At 41.2% G+C, this 18,962-nt stretch overlaps 1 protein-coding gene across 2 annotated transcripts in view; it reads right to left on the minus strand.

Annotated features, from left to right (window-relative positions):
- Positions 1-18,962, minus strand: part of LOC143292976 (netrin-1-like) — an 85,967-nt gene that overhangs the window by 21,713 nt on the left and 45,292 nt on the right. For both annotated transcript variants that reach the window (XM_076603710.1, XM_076603711.1), the window contains exon 6: positions 9,596-9,670. In XM_076603710.1, coding sequence (XP_076459825.1) covers positions 9,596-9,670 — 75 coding nt within the window. The remainder of the gene's footprint in view (positions 1-9,595; positions 9,671-18,962) is intronic.

Raw genomic sequence — 18,962 nt, forward strand, 5'->3', positions numbered from 1 at the left:
GTTTGGTAAACAGTTTATACAGTGGGTTACAGTTATGTTTAAAGATACATTTAGTAGTATCAATCATGGGGGATGGATATCAGCACCTTTTATGTTAAAATGTGGAATCAGACAGGGTTGTCCCTTTTCACCATTAGCCTTTATATTGGGAGTAGAATTGTTAGCAATAAAAATTAGGAATAGCAACATCACCGGGGTTACACTTCCTACACAAAACAGTGAACACAAAACACTAAAAATAAAACAATTAGCCGACGACACGACACTTTTTCTAAACAATTGTGATGATATGAACAAGGCAGTGGACATAATCAACGATTTTTCATGTTTTTCTGGGCTGTATTTAAATGCTCAAAAAACAAAAGCTATGAAGATAGGACATATAGAACACAGAGAAAGTAATCTGCCTTTTGAGTTGACAGACAAAATAAAAATATTAGGAATACACTTTAACAACTCCAGTCCGGCATCAAGCATAGAAGACAACTGGCTAGGTAGAATATCTACGATGAATAAATTAATAGGTACATGGAGCAAACGAGACTTGAGCATCCATGGAAAGATCATTATCATTAAAACATTTCTGCTAAGTCAATTTATATACATAATGCAAGCAATAGGACTACAAGACTGTGTACTTTCTGAAATAAATAGAACATTGTATAAATTTGTTTGGCAACGCAGAAGGTCCAACAGAAAGGCCTTTGAGAAAGTTAAGAGGACAATAATGGAAGCAGAAGTTTCCCAGGGTGGACTGAATATGGTAAATGTTCACAAAGTCCAGGAATGTTTTTACTTGCAATGGGCAGGGAAACTTTTTGCTTCAGAAAATGAAAACTGGACATATATTCCAAGGTGGCACTTTGGAAAACTTGCAAGCAAGCTTGGGGCATTTGACATAAACTGCAGACCCAGCAATTTAAAAGCACTGTCAAAAATACAAAATATATTTTGGCATAATGTATTACGAACACATTTAACACACAAATATCTAAAAAAGGAATCAGACATTGACAAGAACAACTTTAGTGTCCAACTGTTATGGAACAATAACTTAATCCAGTACAAGCATAACTCTTTATTCTTTCCCTCGTGGAAGACTGCAGGAATAGAAAGAGTAAGAGATGTCATTAACATACAAGAAAAAAGGATGAATAACTTGCAAGAAATTATAGAGAAATTGGGGGAAAACCAGCCATCTTTTATTTTCGAATATAATGCTTTATCAAATGCTATTCCTCACCAGTGGAAGCAATGGATGGGTGACATAAAAGAAACTGTCAATTATGACACAGTTGACGACCTTAAAGTGTTCTGTACAAAGCTAAAATTCATATCCCAAAGAATGAAAAAATCAAAGAAAGATGAAGTAAAACCATGTGCCTACCACTTCTGGCTTAGAAAACTTAACGTTGAAATTGATCATTACTACTGGTTACTGCCCTCTTCATCAACTAAAGAAACCAGATTAAAAGAACTACAATGGAAAATATTGCACAACATATATCCAACTAATATTCTATTGCATAAAATGGAAATAATGGAAAACAATAAATGTTCAATCTGCGTAGACGAAGTTGATTACATAGAACATTTCTTCTACAAATGCCCACCAGTGAAATTATTCTGGAAACACATAGAATTTTGTATAGTTGGAGCAGTTGGCGTCAGACTAGAATTGAGTGTGCACGAAGTCCTCTTTGGAGTGAAACGATCAGACAAATTTAAATGCAATAATATTATCATTCAAAAGGTCAATCATATAATATTGATAGGGAAAATGTGCATTAGTATCTATAAAAAGACAAAGACAGCCATGCCAATATCTTTAATCTTTGAACAAGAAATGAAATACAGAAACATATAAATGCATTAAACAGATTTACACAGAAAGGGAAGTGCTGATTACGATTTAAACGACAAGGGAGGAGGTGGGAAGAAGGGGGATGGCAGCGGCTGTCTTAGTAGAAATGTGTGTGGGACAAGGCTATGTGTATGGTTTGGAATATTTAATATTGAACTCCAATGTCATCATGAAATCAAACACGCAAGCACGCACACACATGTACAGAAGCGAGCACATAAAACCCTGAGGTAACCATACATTTAAAATGATGCAACGAAATGTACATGTATATAAATCAGACAGACATGTAGGTATGTATACGTATGTATGTTCGTTCATTTATTTGTCCCTTTTATTTTGTTTTGTTTTGTTTTGTTGTGTGGGGATTTTTTCGGTTGGCTATTGATTATTCTTCTTCTTTCCTTTTTTCTCTTTCCCATGAACAAGTTCATGTGAGGCAGTAAGAGATAGGAAAGGGGGAGAAGAATAGGGGGGGAGGGGGGGAAGAAAAAACCAAAAAAACCCAAACAAAAACAAACGGCGATCAGAGATGTCTTTGTAATAGTGATGTGATGTGTAAACGTATGAAGATACAGCGATCAGAGAGGTCTTTGTAACAGTAATGTGATGTGTAATAGTATGAAGATACAGCGATAGGGGGAAAAAAAGGGGGGGGGGGGGGTGTCAACGAACGTAGAAGACAATGGTAACATGGCTGGGCTAGAAATGACTGCAGCTCTGCACTCAGCATAAAGATGAACGACATAGCAAAACGTGTGTGTGTGTGTGTGTGTGTGTGTGTGTGTGTGTGTGTGTGTGTGTGCGTGCGTGCGAGCGTGCGTGCGCGTGTTCTTATGTTTCGGTGTATGTGTTTGTGTCTGTGACTTTATATATTGTCACTAAAAACCATAAAATGATTCATGTGTTTGATTGTGTAATGAACTATATATGCATGTGTATGTATGTATATGTTTATGTATGTGTATATATATACATATATATATATATATATGTATGTGTATGTATATGTATATGTGTGTGTATGTGTGTGTATGCATATATATATATGTGTGTATCTATGTTTGTGTATATATATATATGTGTGTGTGTATATATGTAGGTATATATATCAACATAATCACTTATATCTGTTATTGTTTATGTTCACATTTTTTCTCATCTATTCTGAATGTCATAATGAATTTATATATATATAATAAAACGGTGGTCGACCCAAGAAAGTCCGGGAAAAAAAAACAAAAAAAAAAAAAAAAACAACTGTAAGTCATCCATCATCTTTATTACTGTTTCTTGTGCTGCCATATTGTTTACGTGTTTATAGTTGTAATAGTCTAAGCTAGGATTAATAACTAAGTTCCAATCGCCTCCTATTATTACATTCTGAATAGCTTGTTCTTCAATTTTTGTCCGAATCTCTTCAAAAAATATAGGGTCATCTCTGTTAGGTCCATACACATTGACCAAAAGAATTTCCGTGTTAGATATTTTTAAAAGCAGAAATATGTAATTACCCTGAATGTCTATAATCGTTTTTTGTATTTGAAACTCAAAGTTATTGTTTAACAGAATAGCTACCCCTCGTGATCTAGAATTATTCGACGAAAAAACACATTCATAACCCCATTCTGCCCTGATCTGTCTGTCCATCTTCTTAGTAAAATGTGTGTCCTGTAAAAAGTATACTGAATATTGCTTTTGTCTTAAATACTGTAAGACGTCTTTCCTTTTCTGAAAATTTCCCAACCCCTGACAGTTTAGAGATGATATCTTAAGGTTATGCATTGACAAGTGGTATTTTTGGTCTGTATACATCGCACCCCCTTTCTTCCAGAGAATCACTGTGATTTCTATCCATAACATATTCTTCTGTTAAACAAACATAGAAATAGAGAATGTGTATACTAAAATCAATTAACTGAGCAAAAGGAAACAAAAAATATTCATCAATTCGTGAGAAGTAGAGACCGAGATAGAAAAGTAAATTACATACAGACAAGTAACAATTATTGACAAAAGAAAATGACACCATAGTACAAAAATATTTTTTAAAATGACAATTTGATTGACTAGCGCAAGCGAGCGATGGGCGCAAAAACAACAACACAATGTACAGTAAGAGTAATACAAAGGGGCATAGCATCAACATTTACACACCATCACTGTCGCCCATAACCTAGCTGACTGCACAGAGCCAAAACCGGGCTGAGACTGACATTGTTTTTGATTCCGTGGAATCCGAAAAGTACAGAAAAATATTTTCAAAAAGTTTACTAGTATACTCATATTCCTGCACGAAGGTTTAGGATTTTTTTCCCGTCAATTGTTCACCATCGAGTACAAAAAAAAAGAAAAAAGACTGGATCTTATGTGATGCACACACATATATAAAGCCAAGAATACAGAAAAAAAGGCATGCATATCCACCAAACACCAGCATCCAAGTTTTAATGTTGGAAAGGTGTTGGTGATGGAAGAGGAGACATGTCCACAACCCCTCTATCGCGGTTTTCTTTTCTTTTTTTCCCCCTTTCTCTCCCCTCACTCTCCCTCTCCACTGTGTGTGTGTGTGTGTGTGTGTGTGTGTGTGTGTGTGTGTGTGTGTGTGTGTGTGTGTTTGTGATCTTTTTTCCTCCGCTTCATAACCCAAATCATCAATGAGGAGGTGGGGGTGAGGGTATCTAACGACAAAAAACAACAATAAACACACAAAAAACAACAACAACAACAACAAAAACCCAAAGAGAGAGAGAGAGAGATACTCTCCTCTGAATGCCCTGCTTAATTGAATGCTTATCTGAGGGCTTGTGCCACATAATTTTCTTCTCCAAACGATGATCCACAAAGTAGTGGGACCATTTACTCGTGACTGGGGCGCGACTGTCGATGCTCATATGCTCCACCGACAATATGGGCTCGTTAACCTTGGCTGGCAGCCAGACAAAGAGAAGGCGATGTCTCCAGAACCTTGGCATAAAAGGGTGCAGGACAGCCCCAGAACATGATGGTCTTTCGTGTGTGGGGGACGGGGTGGGGCGGGAGGAGGGGGATGGGCGAGGGGTTGTGTGTCTTGTCTGTGTTTGTGAGCTGTAAAAGGGGTTGGAGCTGGAAGGTCTACAAATTGCAAAAGGGCAAAAATGTGGCTTTTGGAAAAAAAAAGAAAAAAAAAAGCCTTTCCTTCTGCGCCCACTTCAGAGTACTGAGCATCGTGTGTCAAACTTCAGTCTAAACGTCATACAAATGTGGCCGAGTGATATAAAGAATTATTGATGATTTACTGTATTAAAGGATAGAAAAGTTCCACACACAGGCCCAGAGACATATAGACGGACAGTCACAAAAGGGTTTTTCTATTGTTTTATTTACAATGGTTATGAGAAAAAAAAAAAGAATATGAGAAGAAGAGAACAGTGCAAGTGATACGTAGCGAGATGTTGGCCACTGGGACAATGCACAACACACACTGCTTGCGACACAGCAAGAGAGAGAGAGAAAGCAGGCTCTAGCCAGTGACTGGCCAGGTGGAAAAGTGACCAGTGTTCAGTGTTGATTAATTAAGATGAATTTATAATCTTAATTTGAATCACCTGAAAAGGGTAAGTTTTAGTGAGCTTGTCGCTGAAAATTACAAACTCCATTGAGCTTGTCGCTGAAAATTACAAACTCCATTGAGCTTGTCGCTGAAAATTACAAACTCCATTAAATCAGTTTAACGTAGGCAAACAAAAATGGTATGAATTCAAAGATGGAATTGTGACGATTCTGCCAGTGCCATTTTGCAGTTTACTGATCCGACAAGAGATATTTGATTAAATACAGTGAAGTAGAAACACAAGTTTCAGCTCACCCAATGACATACAGCAACACTAGTTGTGGAGTGGTTGTGTGATGAGAAGAACAAAATTACGTAAGCTTAGCGTCAGTTGAAATCTTTAGACTGACGAACGATTAAACTGAAATCAAACATGCTTCTAACTGATTAAAGTGTGTGTGTAAGCACAACAAATAAAATATTGCAGTGAACGATACAGACTTGATTTGACAGATGTTTAGAGAATAGGTTTAGAATGGGCTTTGCAGTCAAACCGGGAATGGCGTCACACATTCTGCGCGAGCCGTTGAAGACCGGCGGTTAGTTGCGAAAAAGGCGTCTGCTATAGCTCAGCTTTCAGCTTGAGCTGTGAGTTGAGCCACGGTCATCTGAAGCAGCTGAACGCATAACTAAACAAAAAAGAAAAACAAAACAAAACAAAAAAACAACTCTGGTACACATGTGGGAGATGCACCCATGAACTCAGAAGACAAAGAAGAAGAAAGAAACCCCGATCCGTCGATGGAGATGGAGGGTGGTGTGGTGATATTCTCACCCATTTATCTCTGTCTTCATCTTCTCTACACTTATAGTCAGGTCGAAATCACGAAAGACCTCGGCAAAGCGCTGACGGCCTTTCTGTATCCGGTTCGTTTCTGTGATGGTTATGCGATTTACTTCGTTTTTGTGTTTTTTTTTAACAGAATATTAAATTCAATAAAAATCGATCACACACACACACACACACACACTCGTATACACGCACGCATACACACACACGCACGAGACTGGCGTCTGCGTAAACGGGCACAGACACAGAAGTGCCATCCCCAGGCAGTGTGTGTGCTCACGTCCCGTCAGTACATCCCTCCCTATCAACCACCTTATTCTGAAAACACATACATGCGAGGCCTATGTCACGTCCCCACACTCAGATAGCCTCAAAATTTAATATAGATAACAAAGAACCTAACTTCATTCATTCGCCTAACACACTAAACAGTTATCCCGCATACATCCCCAGTGAACACCAACACCCAACAAACAACCATACCTCCAAACAAGCTGGCATAAAAACTAACCAGATTCATCCATTTGCTGTGCAGTTACTAAATAAAGATGTCCTCTCAGATGCTCTCACAGCAACAAACATTTACCAATTCATTATAACACTGTATGTGGATAATAACATTGTTTAATTTGCTCATACCATGTCATATGCAAGTGGATCGTCTGATTAATAACGATACCATGCCGTTCCACAAAACTATTATCATCTTCATTCTTTTTCTTTCTTTCTGACTCTTCTTCTTACTCTTCTTCTTCTGTTTCGCATAGTAGTGGTGTTACAGTTTGTTTTTCCCACATACTGCTTACCTGATTTCCATTTTCAGTGCAATCGAGTCCTTGTCCAATCAAATTTACCCTTTTGTATCCACATATTTTGTACAACTGATGACATAGATTCGTCATTCTGTCTATGTTGAGTTGTTAAAATCGGTAGTTTGCTCAACTAATATTTCTATAAATAATTCCAACTAATATTTCTATAATAATTCCATAGTTTTGAATTATTGTTTTTCTTTCTGAATTGGGCTCATTTTCCCTAAAGAGACCATATTTCTTCTTCGTAACTTAGACTGAAAACTGAGATTTTGTGCGTGTGTGTGATTGTGACTATTTTGTATGTAAATCAGACTAAATCGGTAACTCCAAAATAGCTTGTTATTGAGCTTTGAATTTAATTATACAATTTGCTTTTAACTTGATTAACTGCAGATAGCTGTTTAATATTTTTTTGCGAATATACTGTAGGTTTGTATTTATATAATCTGGCAACTACGTCGGCTACGATCATATTGTTGTTTTTCTTAAAGGTTTATTACTCAAAACTGAGTTGAAATTTGCTCTCTATCTTCCCAAGTAATCTGTGTCGATTGCTTCTGACTCGCGGCCATCCATGCAAGGGCTCCGCATAAGTTATCTAAACATAAATAATGCAACAAACAAAACGGAAGGATATTGCAATCATTTTTTATAACACCGGAAAGTCTTCGAACATAACAGATGCTGATATGAACATACCAGGGTACCAAATTATCCGCTCAGATCCCACCAGCCCAGAACTACTGGTTTACTTTTGTATTTTGCGTTCTCATTAAAATGTAAGTCTCGAGGTTTATGATGTCGAATCAGTTTTGGTAGAAATTAAAATTAATGGTAATAATATTCTTATAGTAGGATTTGTATATGGCAATCCACCTTAAAATGTAGAATGGGAGGATAGGAGCAGAAAAAATGACCTCTGTATTTTAAAACGGTATATTGATCCAAAGAAAATTAATGTTCCATTTAGTCTTCAATCAATGACTGTCTTCGATGTAAGTCGAAGTCTATCACAACTAAAACAGCCTGGCACACGTGATTTGAGGATTAGATGGACTAATATTGAAGCTCTCTTGCCTGTTATTGTTGATACTCTGACATATCTTTATAATTTGTGTATCGATAAGAAATGTTCTCCTTCAAAATTCAGGCAGGCTAGATTCATTCCACTGTACAAATCAGGGGATTCTTCTGATCCATCTAACTATAGACCAATTTCTGTCTTGTCTGTTCTTTCTAAACCCATTGAAAAACACTTGCAAAAATATTTATATTCTTATCTCTGTGACAACGACATAATCCATGAAGACCAGTCCGGATTCCGTAAAAATCATTCTTGTCATATAGCCTTCATACAACTCACTGACGTCAAGTCTTCTACATAACATAAATGAAAATAGATTCACATGTCTCCTCTTTATAGAATTTGAAAAAAAGCTTTTGATGTGATCAATCACTCCTTGTTACTACGTAGATTAGAAGCTTATAAATTACCACCGGAATATACTCATATACACCTTACGATCTTTTCTTTCTAACTGTTTCAGTTAGTAACAGTAAATAATCACTCCTCAAATTTTACATATATTAAACATGGAGTATCAGAGGGCTCTTAAGGCCAATTTTATTCTCCACTTATGTTAACGACTTATTTTGTTATATGAAAGTTAAATGTTTGGATATGGCACATCCATACATTCAAGTAATTCAGAACGCCTGTAAGCTAACTGACGAACTTCAAGATGATAATCTGAAACTTAACAAATAAACACGACTGAACCACATGTCCTTAAATGCTCAGAAAACGAAGTGCATGTATGTATGTGCACGACAAAAAAGATAAAGAATGAAACACAACTTTAAACCTCTATTCCTAGGCACCAATAAAATTGAAGAGGTCGATTTATATAAAATTCTGGGTGTCATAATTGACAAAGATCTATCTTGGACTGATCATATAAAGTACTTAGGTAAACGTCTCTCCAATATATTACTTGAGCTAGCTAAAATTTTTAAAAAAATCCTCAATGTCCATTCACGAAAGCTCTTTTTCTGTGCACATATTCTACCAGTAATCGATTTTGTGTCAACTTTATGGGACAGCTGTAGCTTCACGAACATGAAATTTATTCACCGTATGTACAAAACAGCACTGAAAATTGTATTGTTAAAATAGAGCTCCCTGACCCCTATGGACTCAACTAAATATATTATCTTTTCACAACAGGCTGTTGTTCAACAAAGCTGTTTGCATGCATGACGTTATGAATGGAGATGCTCCAAAAAAGATCACAGACACTGTTAAAACTAATGAACACAGACACGACCACATGCTCTGCATACCTAGACCAAGAAATAACCTTTTCAAATTCAGCTTTCTGATTTGTGGTGGAAAATTATGGAATAATCTTCCACTCACTCTATAAAAAAGGAAGAAAAAAAAAGATGTTTTTAAGAAAAGAGAGAGAGAGAGAGAGAGAGAGAGAGAGAGAGAGAAGAAGAAGAAGAAGAAGAAGAAATGGCAATCAGCTGACCGTAATCACGTTTGCAGAAATATTTGAACCTCAGCCGGCGCATACGCTTCTTGCATTTTTTGCAGCTGGCATCTCCTGAAAATGAAATGAAAATACGTTATCTTATCAATAAGAAACATTCTGAGGTCCAGTTTCTTCCTTCAGCATTTAGACAGAAAAAAAGATATAATCACAGACGCCACAAAACGCTTCAACTTAAACAAGGTCGCACTTCATGACACATGTTGAACACCCAATTGGAAACAACGAAGCATAACAAAAGAAAAGAAAAGATCCCCATCCACAAAACTGTTTACTTCCATGGTCTCAACACTTTCTGTTTAAAAGAAAGCGAGGCGATGTGTGGTGGACTATTTGCATGAATCCAATATTTGAAACCTTTATTGAAGGTGTGAAGTGGATAACATTTGTTAAAATATTTGCATCGAAGTCCGACCATGTATTTATGTGTATTCTTTTTAATTTCTTGTTTTTGCTACCTTTTCACATTGGGATTTTAGATAAATAGACTCAATAAAAATTACATTCCGCTATTTAGATTTTTTTTAAAACTCAGACATACTGAATTCTTTTTGTTCTTTTATCGATTTTTATCATCATTGCCGAGGGCGACAATACGTGCCGAAATGCATTGATAAAGCGATAGTCTATTTGCCAGTCAAAAAGGTAATGTGCACATTTTTTACAGTTATTGTCAGGAAATATTACTTGAAGAAAGTACTGATCGCATTTCAAATGGGCACCTGCTACTCCACGCTGGGCTTGGACAGTAACGATTGCTTTATGGATTCCTATGTACTTAAAGATGTTTAACTGAATGTTGCCCATGGTTTGTGTACCTGGCTTTTACGATTCCCTCACTTTTGACACTGGTCTAAAGAAGCGTATCGAGAAGGCAGCTACCACCGCGTCTAGACAAAGAGAGTATGGACAAACAGGAAGCTGAGAGAGCACACCAAGATCCAGGTGTACAGGGCGTCTGTCATAACTACTGTTCTGTACAGCAGTGAGTCCTGGACCCTGCGTTTCCTACAGGAACCATAGCTCAACGCCTTCGAAATGCGCTGCCTCCAACGCATCTTAACATCACCATGCAGGGCATCCCCAGCATGTTCCCCCTGCTGAGACGAATGAGCTGACTTCGTCAGGTAGAGCGAATGGACGACGGCTGGATGCCCAATGATCTCCGATACGGAGAAGTGGTACAGGGAAAATGTTCCACATGCAGAACTAAACTGAAAAGGTCGTCTGCAATGAGGTCTCCAGCCCTTAAACGACATGAACCTGGAAAGTGTTGTCGCCTTAGAACGATAGGCTTGGAGACAGACTTTGTAGAAATGCCTCTCCAAGTTCGAAATGATGATCCCCAGCGTTCCAAGGCTAAGATACTGAGGAGAAAAAACAAAAGGCAGACAGACAGATCAGCGTCAAGACTTGTGCGCTGTGTGGGAGGGGCTATTATTTCCGTTTTGGTGTGTCCTGCCACACATGACGCTGTATCAATCATCACCCAGAGTGCAAATCATTAGTCTCCCGAGACTGATGGATGTCTATCCAATCAAATCAAAGATGATGATAATAATGATGATGCTCTCATCCCTCTTGAGCCGAAAAGAAACTGAAATTCCAGCAGAAAGGACACTTCTGTGAATTCAACGCGCTTCCCAATGGTCTGGGCTCTCTGCATCCAGATTTTTAGTACGTTTTCTGGACATTTCATCATTGTATAGAAACATACGGAAAGAATGCATTGCCATCATTTGGCGACGCAGACGGACATTGTTCTAGTAGGTGGGATCCGAAGTTCGTCCCACGAAATTTGTTTCAGAACCTTCCAAGCAAATACAATATTTGGGAACCGTCATTGATTCTGACAATCCCTCTCACTATTGACAGGATTTGTAACTTAAAAAAAATAAAATAAAATAAAATAAAAACCGGATTGGAACTGCTTAGAATAGAGGAAACCAGGATCAGACTTAGCTGGATTACTGGGAAAATTGTTGCCAGTTTTCCTGAAGTGAAGTATAGAACACTTCATTGTTGTTGAATTGAAGAGAATAGGAAAGATACCTTGAGAAAAAGCATGCGGGAGACTTGACCAAATGATGATCTTTAGTGGGTTCAGTGAACGTTCAGTTTTCAAACAATGGTATTTATGACCCAGTACAAATCCATCTTAAAAGGACGGGGATGTCAATGTGATGGTGTTAGAATAGCCCTTGCTACTGGTACCATGTAACCCAGTACTACCTGCCGCATGTGAAGTCTCCCAACGACGGACCAGGCGGAGGAGGAAACCTTTCCCAACGGCTGTGAAGGCGGAAGAGGATGACCAAAGGCAGGGGGAGCTGTTATCCTTGGCTGGAAGTCCTCCTAGGAGACGGAACTCCGAAGAAAAAACCTGCACCTGCCGAGGCCGTTCTACACGTGGCAATATCTGCACCTGTGACACTGTGAGCGTCGGTAGGCGAGACAGTGGGGTAGGGACTGCACAACTCCTCTTCACTAAAAAAGTCACCTGTGCTGGTCAGGCGACCAGGCTAATGGAACGACGAGCTAGCCCTTCAACACCCAGCTTTCCCAAGCCCTGTGGCGATGGAGAAGTGGTAACGGACACAGGCAGAGGATGCTGCTGGCAGTTCCTAGTCACGACTCTGCACGCAGGCGGCTATGGGGTGATGGCACTGCGGTAGATGCGGCGCCTGTATCCTCCCACAGTCAGAGCAGCCCTTTTTAGGGACAGCACTGCTCCCCCCACACGTGGAAGGGGAGATAAAAGGATCCCTAAACAAAGCCTGCCTCACCTAGTACCTAGCAGGAAACCGCACCTACTTGGACATCCAACACTAACGGTCGAAAACAACAGAAGAAAAGAACCAGGAGTTATGCCCTGACTCTGGGTGCCTGGAATGTTCGCACATTTTTTGGACAGAGACGACAGACCAGAAAGGCGCACAGTGCTCATTGCTAGAATGCTTGATCACTACCAAGTGGGCATTGCGGCCCTTAGCGAAACCTGGTTTGCCGGTGAAACCCACCTGGAGGAAGTTGGAGGGGCCTACACCATCTACTGCACTGGGAATCCAGAAGGCACCCCAAGAACCTCAGGCGTGGGCTTTGCCATACAAACCGAACTTGCACGACAGCTTGACAGCCTTCCACTTGGGATAAACAATAGGCTGACGACCCTGCGTCTGAAGCTGTCCGAGGATCGCTTCGCCACAGTCATCAGCTGCTATGCCCCGACGATGACCAACCCTGATGACATCAAAGAAGCTTTCTACGAGGAGCTCAGCCGCACCATTTCAGCGGTAGACAGAAAGGACAGGCTAATCATCCTTAGGGATTTCAATGCCCGCGTTGGCGTGGACTTCTCCTCGTGGCCAAGTCCTAGGAGAGCACGGCACTGTCAAGTGCAACTCCAACGGACTGCTTTTGCTCTCGCTCTGCGCACAGCATGGACTGACCATCACCAACACCCTTTTCCAACAAGTGGACAAGTACAAGAACACATGGATGCACCCCCGCTCCAAGGAGTGGCACATGCTAGACTATGTGATTGTTCGGCAGAGGGACAGAGGTGATGTTTCCATTACACGCTGTATGAGAGGAGCAGTCTGTTGGTCGGACCATCGCCTGGTACGCAAGCAAGATGAACATCAGACTTGCACGCAAGCTCCAACCAGCCAGGCAGAAACCCCCTAGGAAGCTGAGCATCCACCGCCTCCCTATCACCAAGGACGTGCTGCAGCAGCAAATCCAAGTAGCTCTCCAAGAAATTCATTCATCGACTGATGTAGAAGAGATATGGAGCACCTTTAGAGATGCTGTGTACACAGCAGCAGCTGACACACTCGGCTTTGTACAGTGGAGCCACAAAGACTGTTTTGACGAGAATAACTCTGGAATCTCCAAGCTCCTGAACACACTGCATATACGGCATCAGGATCACATTTCCGATAAAGACTGCCAGAGGAAGAATAACCAGTACTTGCAAACCAAGCAACTCGCATAGAAGAGGCTGCGTGAGATGAAGAACACCTGGTGGGAGAGAAAGTCCGAAGAGCTTCAGTCCGCTGCTGATGCTCACGACACGAAGACCTTCGATGATGGTCTCCGAGCTGTGTATGGGCCAAGAGTCACAGGATCAACCCCTGTCCGAGCCTTGGACCAGACCACCCTCCTGACAGACAAGAAAGACATCTTGCCCGCTGGGCAGAGTACTTCAACACCCTCCTCAACAGGGACTCGTTCGTATCTGACGAGGTAATTGCAGCCCTCCCACAGCTACCAGTCAATGACTCGCTAGCTGCCCCTCCCACCAAGGCCTAGACCCGGAAGGCCCTGAAGCTGACAACGTCAGGAAAAGCACCAGGAGCGGATGGAATCCAGGCCGACATCTACAAGTATAGAGGCGAGGTGCTGACAGACAAGCTGACCGCCCTGTTCCAGTCTATCTGGGAGAGAGGGGAGGTCCCCCAGGATTTCAAGGATTTACAAACGGAGGGGAGACAAAACATCCTGCGATAACCACCGTGGAATCTCTCTACTCTGCATCACCGGCAAGATCTTCGCCCGCATCATACTGAACAGATTGGTTGACTATGTCTCCAACACAGTCATCCCTGAAGCACAGTGCCGCTTCCGCTCAGGCAGGGTAACATGTGACATGGTGTTTGCCGTATGCCAGATGCAAGAGAAGTGCCGTGAGCAGAAGAAGAAGCTCCACATGGTCTTTGTAGACCTGACTAAGGCTTTCGACACGGTGAACTACCGTGGTCTGTGGAAGATCCTCCTAAAGTTCGGCTGCCCAGACAGTCTAATCCAGCTGATTGCGTCATTCCACGATGGCATGCAGGCGAGAGTACAGGAAAATACTGACATGTCGGATCCGTTCCCTGTGGTAAATTGAGTGAAGCAGGGCTGCGTCCTGGCACCCACACTGTTCTCCATTCTCTTCTGTGCCATGCTGATTGACGCCTCCCAAGACTGTGACCGGGGCATCTACATTCAGTTTCGCACAGATGGCAAACTTTTCAACTTGCTGCGACACCATGCCAGGTCCAGGGTGTTTGAGGCAATATTGAGAGAGTTCCTCTTTGCTGATGACTGCACGTCTCATTGGACACTTAACAGACAGACTGTAGAGCACTGGATACCAGGTCTGTTTGGACAAGTCCAGTGCTGCCAGTACCCCATGGTTTGGTCCACGTCCACCTTATAAAGGACCCGTGCAAAACGCTGAAAAGGTTGTTTGTTTTTTTTGTTTTGTTTTTCTTTTTATCTTTTTTGCTTATTCGTTTATTTTTGTTTATTTCTTAATTTCTGGTCTGGTTAATTCATTAAGAAATTACATTCTGGCAGAAATATTAGATGTTGTGACATGGGTGACTTTCATTCATACAAAATGCTGTTATGATGTGCAAATCTACATTTGTACGTGGATGAACGATTTACGCTGGGTTGGGCTGTGCACGTTGATGTGTGGGTATGTGGTAATGAGGGGGTACCCACAAAAAAATCATATGAATTTAAGATGCTAACACTGTGTTTCATATGCCTGCACGCTTGCGTAAAGGACACAAAACACCATGTACACAAACACAGTAGACCGATTTGAAACTACAACATATCATCAAATACTCAGATAAGCAAAAATTGTTCATTGCTTTGATGACAGCCAGTCAGTGTATCAATGAAAAGGAATAATATAGATGAACAGAAGAAAAAAAGAGCGCTGAGATGCGAAAGGTGAAAAGTATAAAGAGATATCTTTCCATGAAACTGGGAAGGTATCAGCTTCATTACCAGACGGGTCACTACTCATTTGAACAGGTCACTCCTGAAGGCAGTGTCATCACTCCATTTGAACGGGTCACTCCTGAAAGAAGTGTTATCACTCCATTTGAACGGGTCACTCCTGAAGGAAGAACGGTTCACGCTTAAAGGAAATGTCATCACTCCATTTGAACGTTAAATTTGGGGGTATTCTCTAACTCCATGCAGAAAAGCTGAATGTAGTAGAATGGAATAAAGGTTTCAACACTGCACCCATATTAACAAAGCTTGACTCCTGATCAGCAACATAATTTGTCACTGCTTTGAATGAATACGTGCGGTACTAACCAAAAACATGCTGCGTCAAACATCAGTTCCAAAGAGCTTGTGTGATGGTGTGACAGGAAGATGAGTGATTTATGCATGCCACTGCTATTGTATTGCCAAATATCAATCGTTTTGTTTGTTTTCGATCCTGGACTGGAAACACTTCAATTTAAGAAAAGAAAAAAACGCAGCTTGCAACTCTGAAAATTTTCTCTTCAATGTGAAGCTACTGGTCTCCTGTTCTGATGGAGTCTCCCGTCGGACCGACGGATGAGTAGGCAGGCAGGCTTATCTGTCGGTGTGTGTCCTCATATGGGAGAAGAGGCCGATTCTGGATGCGCAGCACTTCCCACAGGTGTTGCAAGGGAAAACGTCTCCAGAAGATGAGCCCTGCTTCTTTCGCTCACGCTTCTCCTTAATGGCCAGTGTTCTCTTGTTTTAAAACGTCTTTATGCCGCTAGAGAACAGCATCCTCTAGCGAGAGCGGTCAAGGGCATCAGTTTCCCAGGAAGCGATGTCTATGTCACAGGTTTTGAGGTTTGTCTTCGAGGTGTCCTTGAAGCGCTTGCAGGGTCTTCCAAGTTCGCGGTGGCCTTCCTTCAGCTGGCCATACAAAAGCGTCTTCGGGATCTTGCTGTCTGTCATGCGGACAACGTGTCCTGTCCAGCGTAGCTGGCACTGGATCAGCAGGCTTTCGATGCTGAGCAGGTCGCTCCCCTCTATGACCTGGAGGTTGGAGACCCTGTCTTGCCACTTTATGCCGAGGATCTTTCGTAGGCATCTCTGGTGAAACTGCTCAAGTTGTTGAATGTGACGGCGATACGTCGTCCATGTTTCACAGAAGTACAACAAGGTGGTCAACACAACAGCTCTGTAGGTTTTGATTTTGGTGCTGAGCCTGATGCCTTTGTTGTTCCACAGCCTGTTGTTGAGTCTGCCAAAGGCGGAGCTGGCCTTGGTGATGCGCAGCGTCACTTCTGCATCAAGGGCTCCGTTGCTGCATAGGGTGCTGCCCGGGTAGCAAAACTTGTCGACTGACTTGATCTCTGTGTCATCGATCTTTACTGCAGGTGGGAGGGGGGTAGGGGGGGGGGGAGGCACTGGCGTTCTGTGAGCTAGCTGGTTGATACATGGACTCGGTATTGCTGAGGCTGATGGTGAGTCCAAAGCGCCTGCAGGAAGTTGAGAACCTGTCCATAATGAACTGCATGTCCTCATGGGTTTATGCAGCAAGCGCAGTCATCAGCAAAGAGGAACTCTCTCAACAGTGCCTCAAACACCCTGGACCTAGCGTGGAGTCGCCGCAAGTTGAAAAGTTTGCCATCTGTGCGAAACTGAATGTAGATGCCCCGGTCACAGTCTTGGAAGGCGTCAATCAGCATGGCACAGAAGAGAATGGAGAACAGTGTGGGTGCCAGGACGCAGCCCTGCTTCACTCATTTACACTGGCGGCTAAAATCTCTCCAGGGGAGAGACTACCGGCTGAGGGAGAGCAGCCATGCCAAAGATGACTTGGAAGGGCGGACCACCCATCGGTGTGGTGCCCTGTGTATCACGGTGTCCGTCGGTGGTGTGTCGGCGCCCAAGATGTGGGCAGCTGTCGCCATAGTGTGTGAAGTTTCTTTTTGTTTATTTTGAGTGAGTTCGGAAACAAACGAACATTTATTTTTTTTTTAGCAATCTTTACTTTCATTATATATTTATCAATATGATCAAGTGTAAATAGCCAAGTTAAAAAGTAAAAGAAAATGGGAGTTTTCGTTCTTTAAAAAAAATCTAGATTCGCGTTTGTGTTGTGCTTTATGGTTCGAATGGAGTGCCAGATGAAAACAGCACAGGCCCACGTATTTACGTTAAAAATTCCGTTACATTTTTGGCGAGCCTGCCAGGATCAGTGCCAGAAACACCCCCTTTGCAATTATTTCACGGTAGGCCTCTTTGTTTCACTTTAGCCCATGCTCCAAATAACTCCAGCCACTTTTTTACATGGAAATATCTTTCTTTTACAAAAAAATAAAATAAAATTAAATTTAAAAAAAGAAGAAAAAAAAAGAAAGCAAGCGTGGGATTGCAAGAAAACGTGAAAAGTCCCACTTATTTTTTATTTAAAATATTTTCTTTGTCACAGTGGGTGATTTTTCCCCAACATAAATCTTAGAGAAAAATGAGAGAGAAACAGATAAGAGAAAGAGAGGAACGACGACAACGATAATCATGGTAATAATTGTGACGTTAGTGAAAACACTGACGGTGGTGGTACAGTTTCGGAATAAACATTATGCGTGCGTGTGTGTGTTTGTGTGTCTCCTTTTTCTGTTTCGTTGTTTGATTGGTTGAATTGTCTTCTTTCTTTGACTCTGTTTTTTTTGTTTGTTTGTTTTTTTACTCTGTATTAAAATAACATTTTCATGTTCTGAGTTTCTTCTCTGATATTTTCAGTGCAACGCTGCATGCAAAAGGATGATACAAACAGATGAACATACTAACAAACGTGAAATGAAGGAACATTCTAAGTAAATGTGAAAGAAAAGGCTGCATTACAACAAACATCAAGACATGATTTGGTCCCGTTTTCACGCTTCCAATGCGAGGGTATAGCAAATATGAAACACACTTTTCTGTTTTTTAGAAAGTTGAATCATTTCGATTTTATTCCCAACATCCCTCGGGAATGATTCGGATCAAGTCTTCGTTTGTATTTCTACTGACGTTTTTCACAATGCCACAATCTGGTTGTTTGCAATTGATTCCGATGTTGAATTTGATTTGCAATCCAATGATCCGTCTGATGCGAAATACCGTAAATGGATGCCAGTTTCAGTGTCATCCCTGTCGATGTCTTCGCTTTCGCCATTGTCATTTTTATGATCGTTGTCCCCCACTTTCTCTCTTCTTTCTCTCTTTTTCGTTTTTCTCTGGGGTTTATATTGGGAAAAGACAAGAAACCAAACCCCGATGACAAAGGAAATGTTTTTGATGAAAATAAGGGTGACTCCCCACACTTTCTCAGACATTGCAATTGAAAGCGTGGGAGGGGAACGGCCACGCTTTCTCACAATCCCAAAAGATTTATTTCGGGACAACATGACTCCCCAAGGAAATGAACTCCGTTTGTGTTCGTGTGGAGTTGATTTGGTACATCACTTGAATGACCGTTGGAGTCGAAAAAATACCAGCCCACACTCACTGAGTACTATGATCAGATGTGTGTTGGGGGATGCCCTAAATTTAGTCCACCGTGTTTTTTTTAAGAATATAC

The sequence above is a fragment of the Babylonia areolata genome, chromosome 18 (genome assembly GCF_041734735.1).
Source record: "Babylonia areolata isolate BAREFJ2019XMU chromosome 18, ASM4173473v1, whole genome shotgun sequence".
Classification (NCBI taxonomy): domain Eukaryota; kingdom Metazoa; phylum Mollusca; class Gastropoda; order Neogastropoda; family Buccinidae; genus Babylonia; species Babylonia areolata.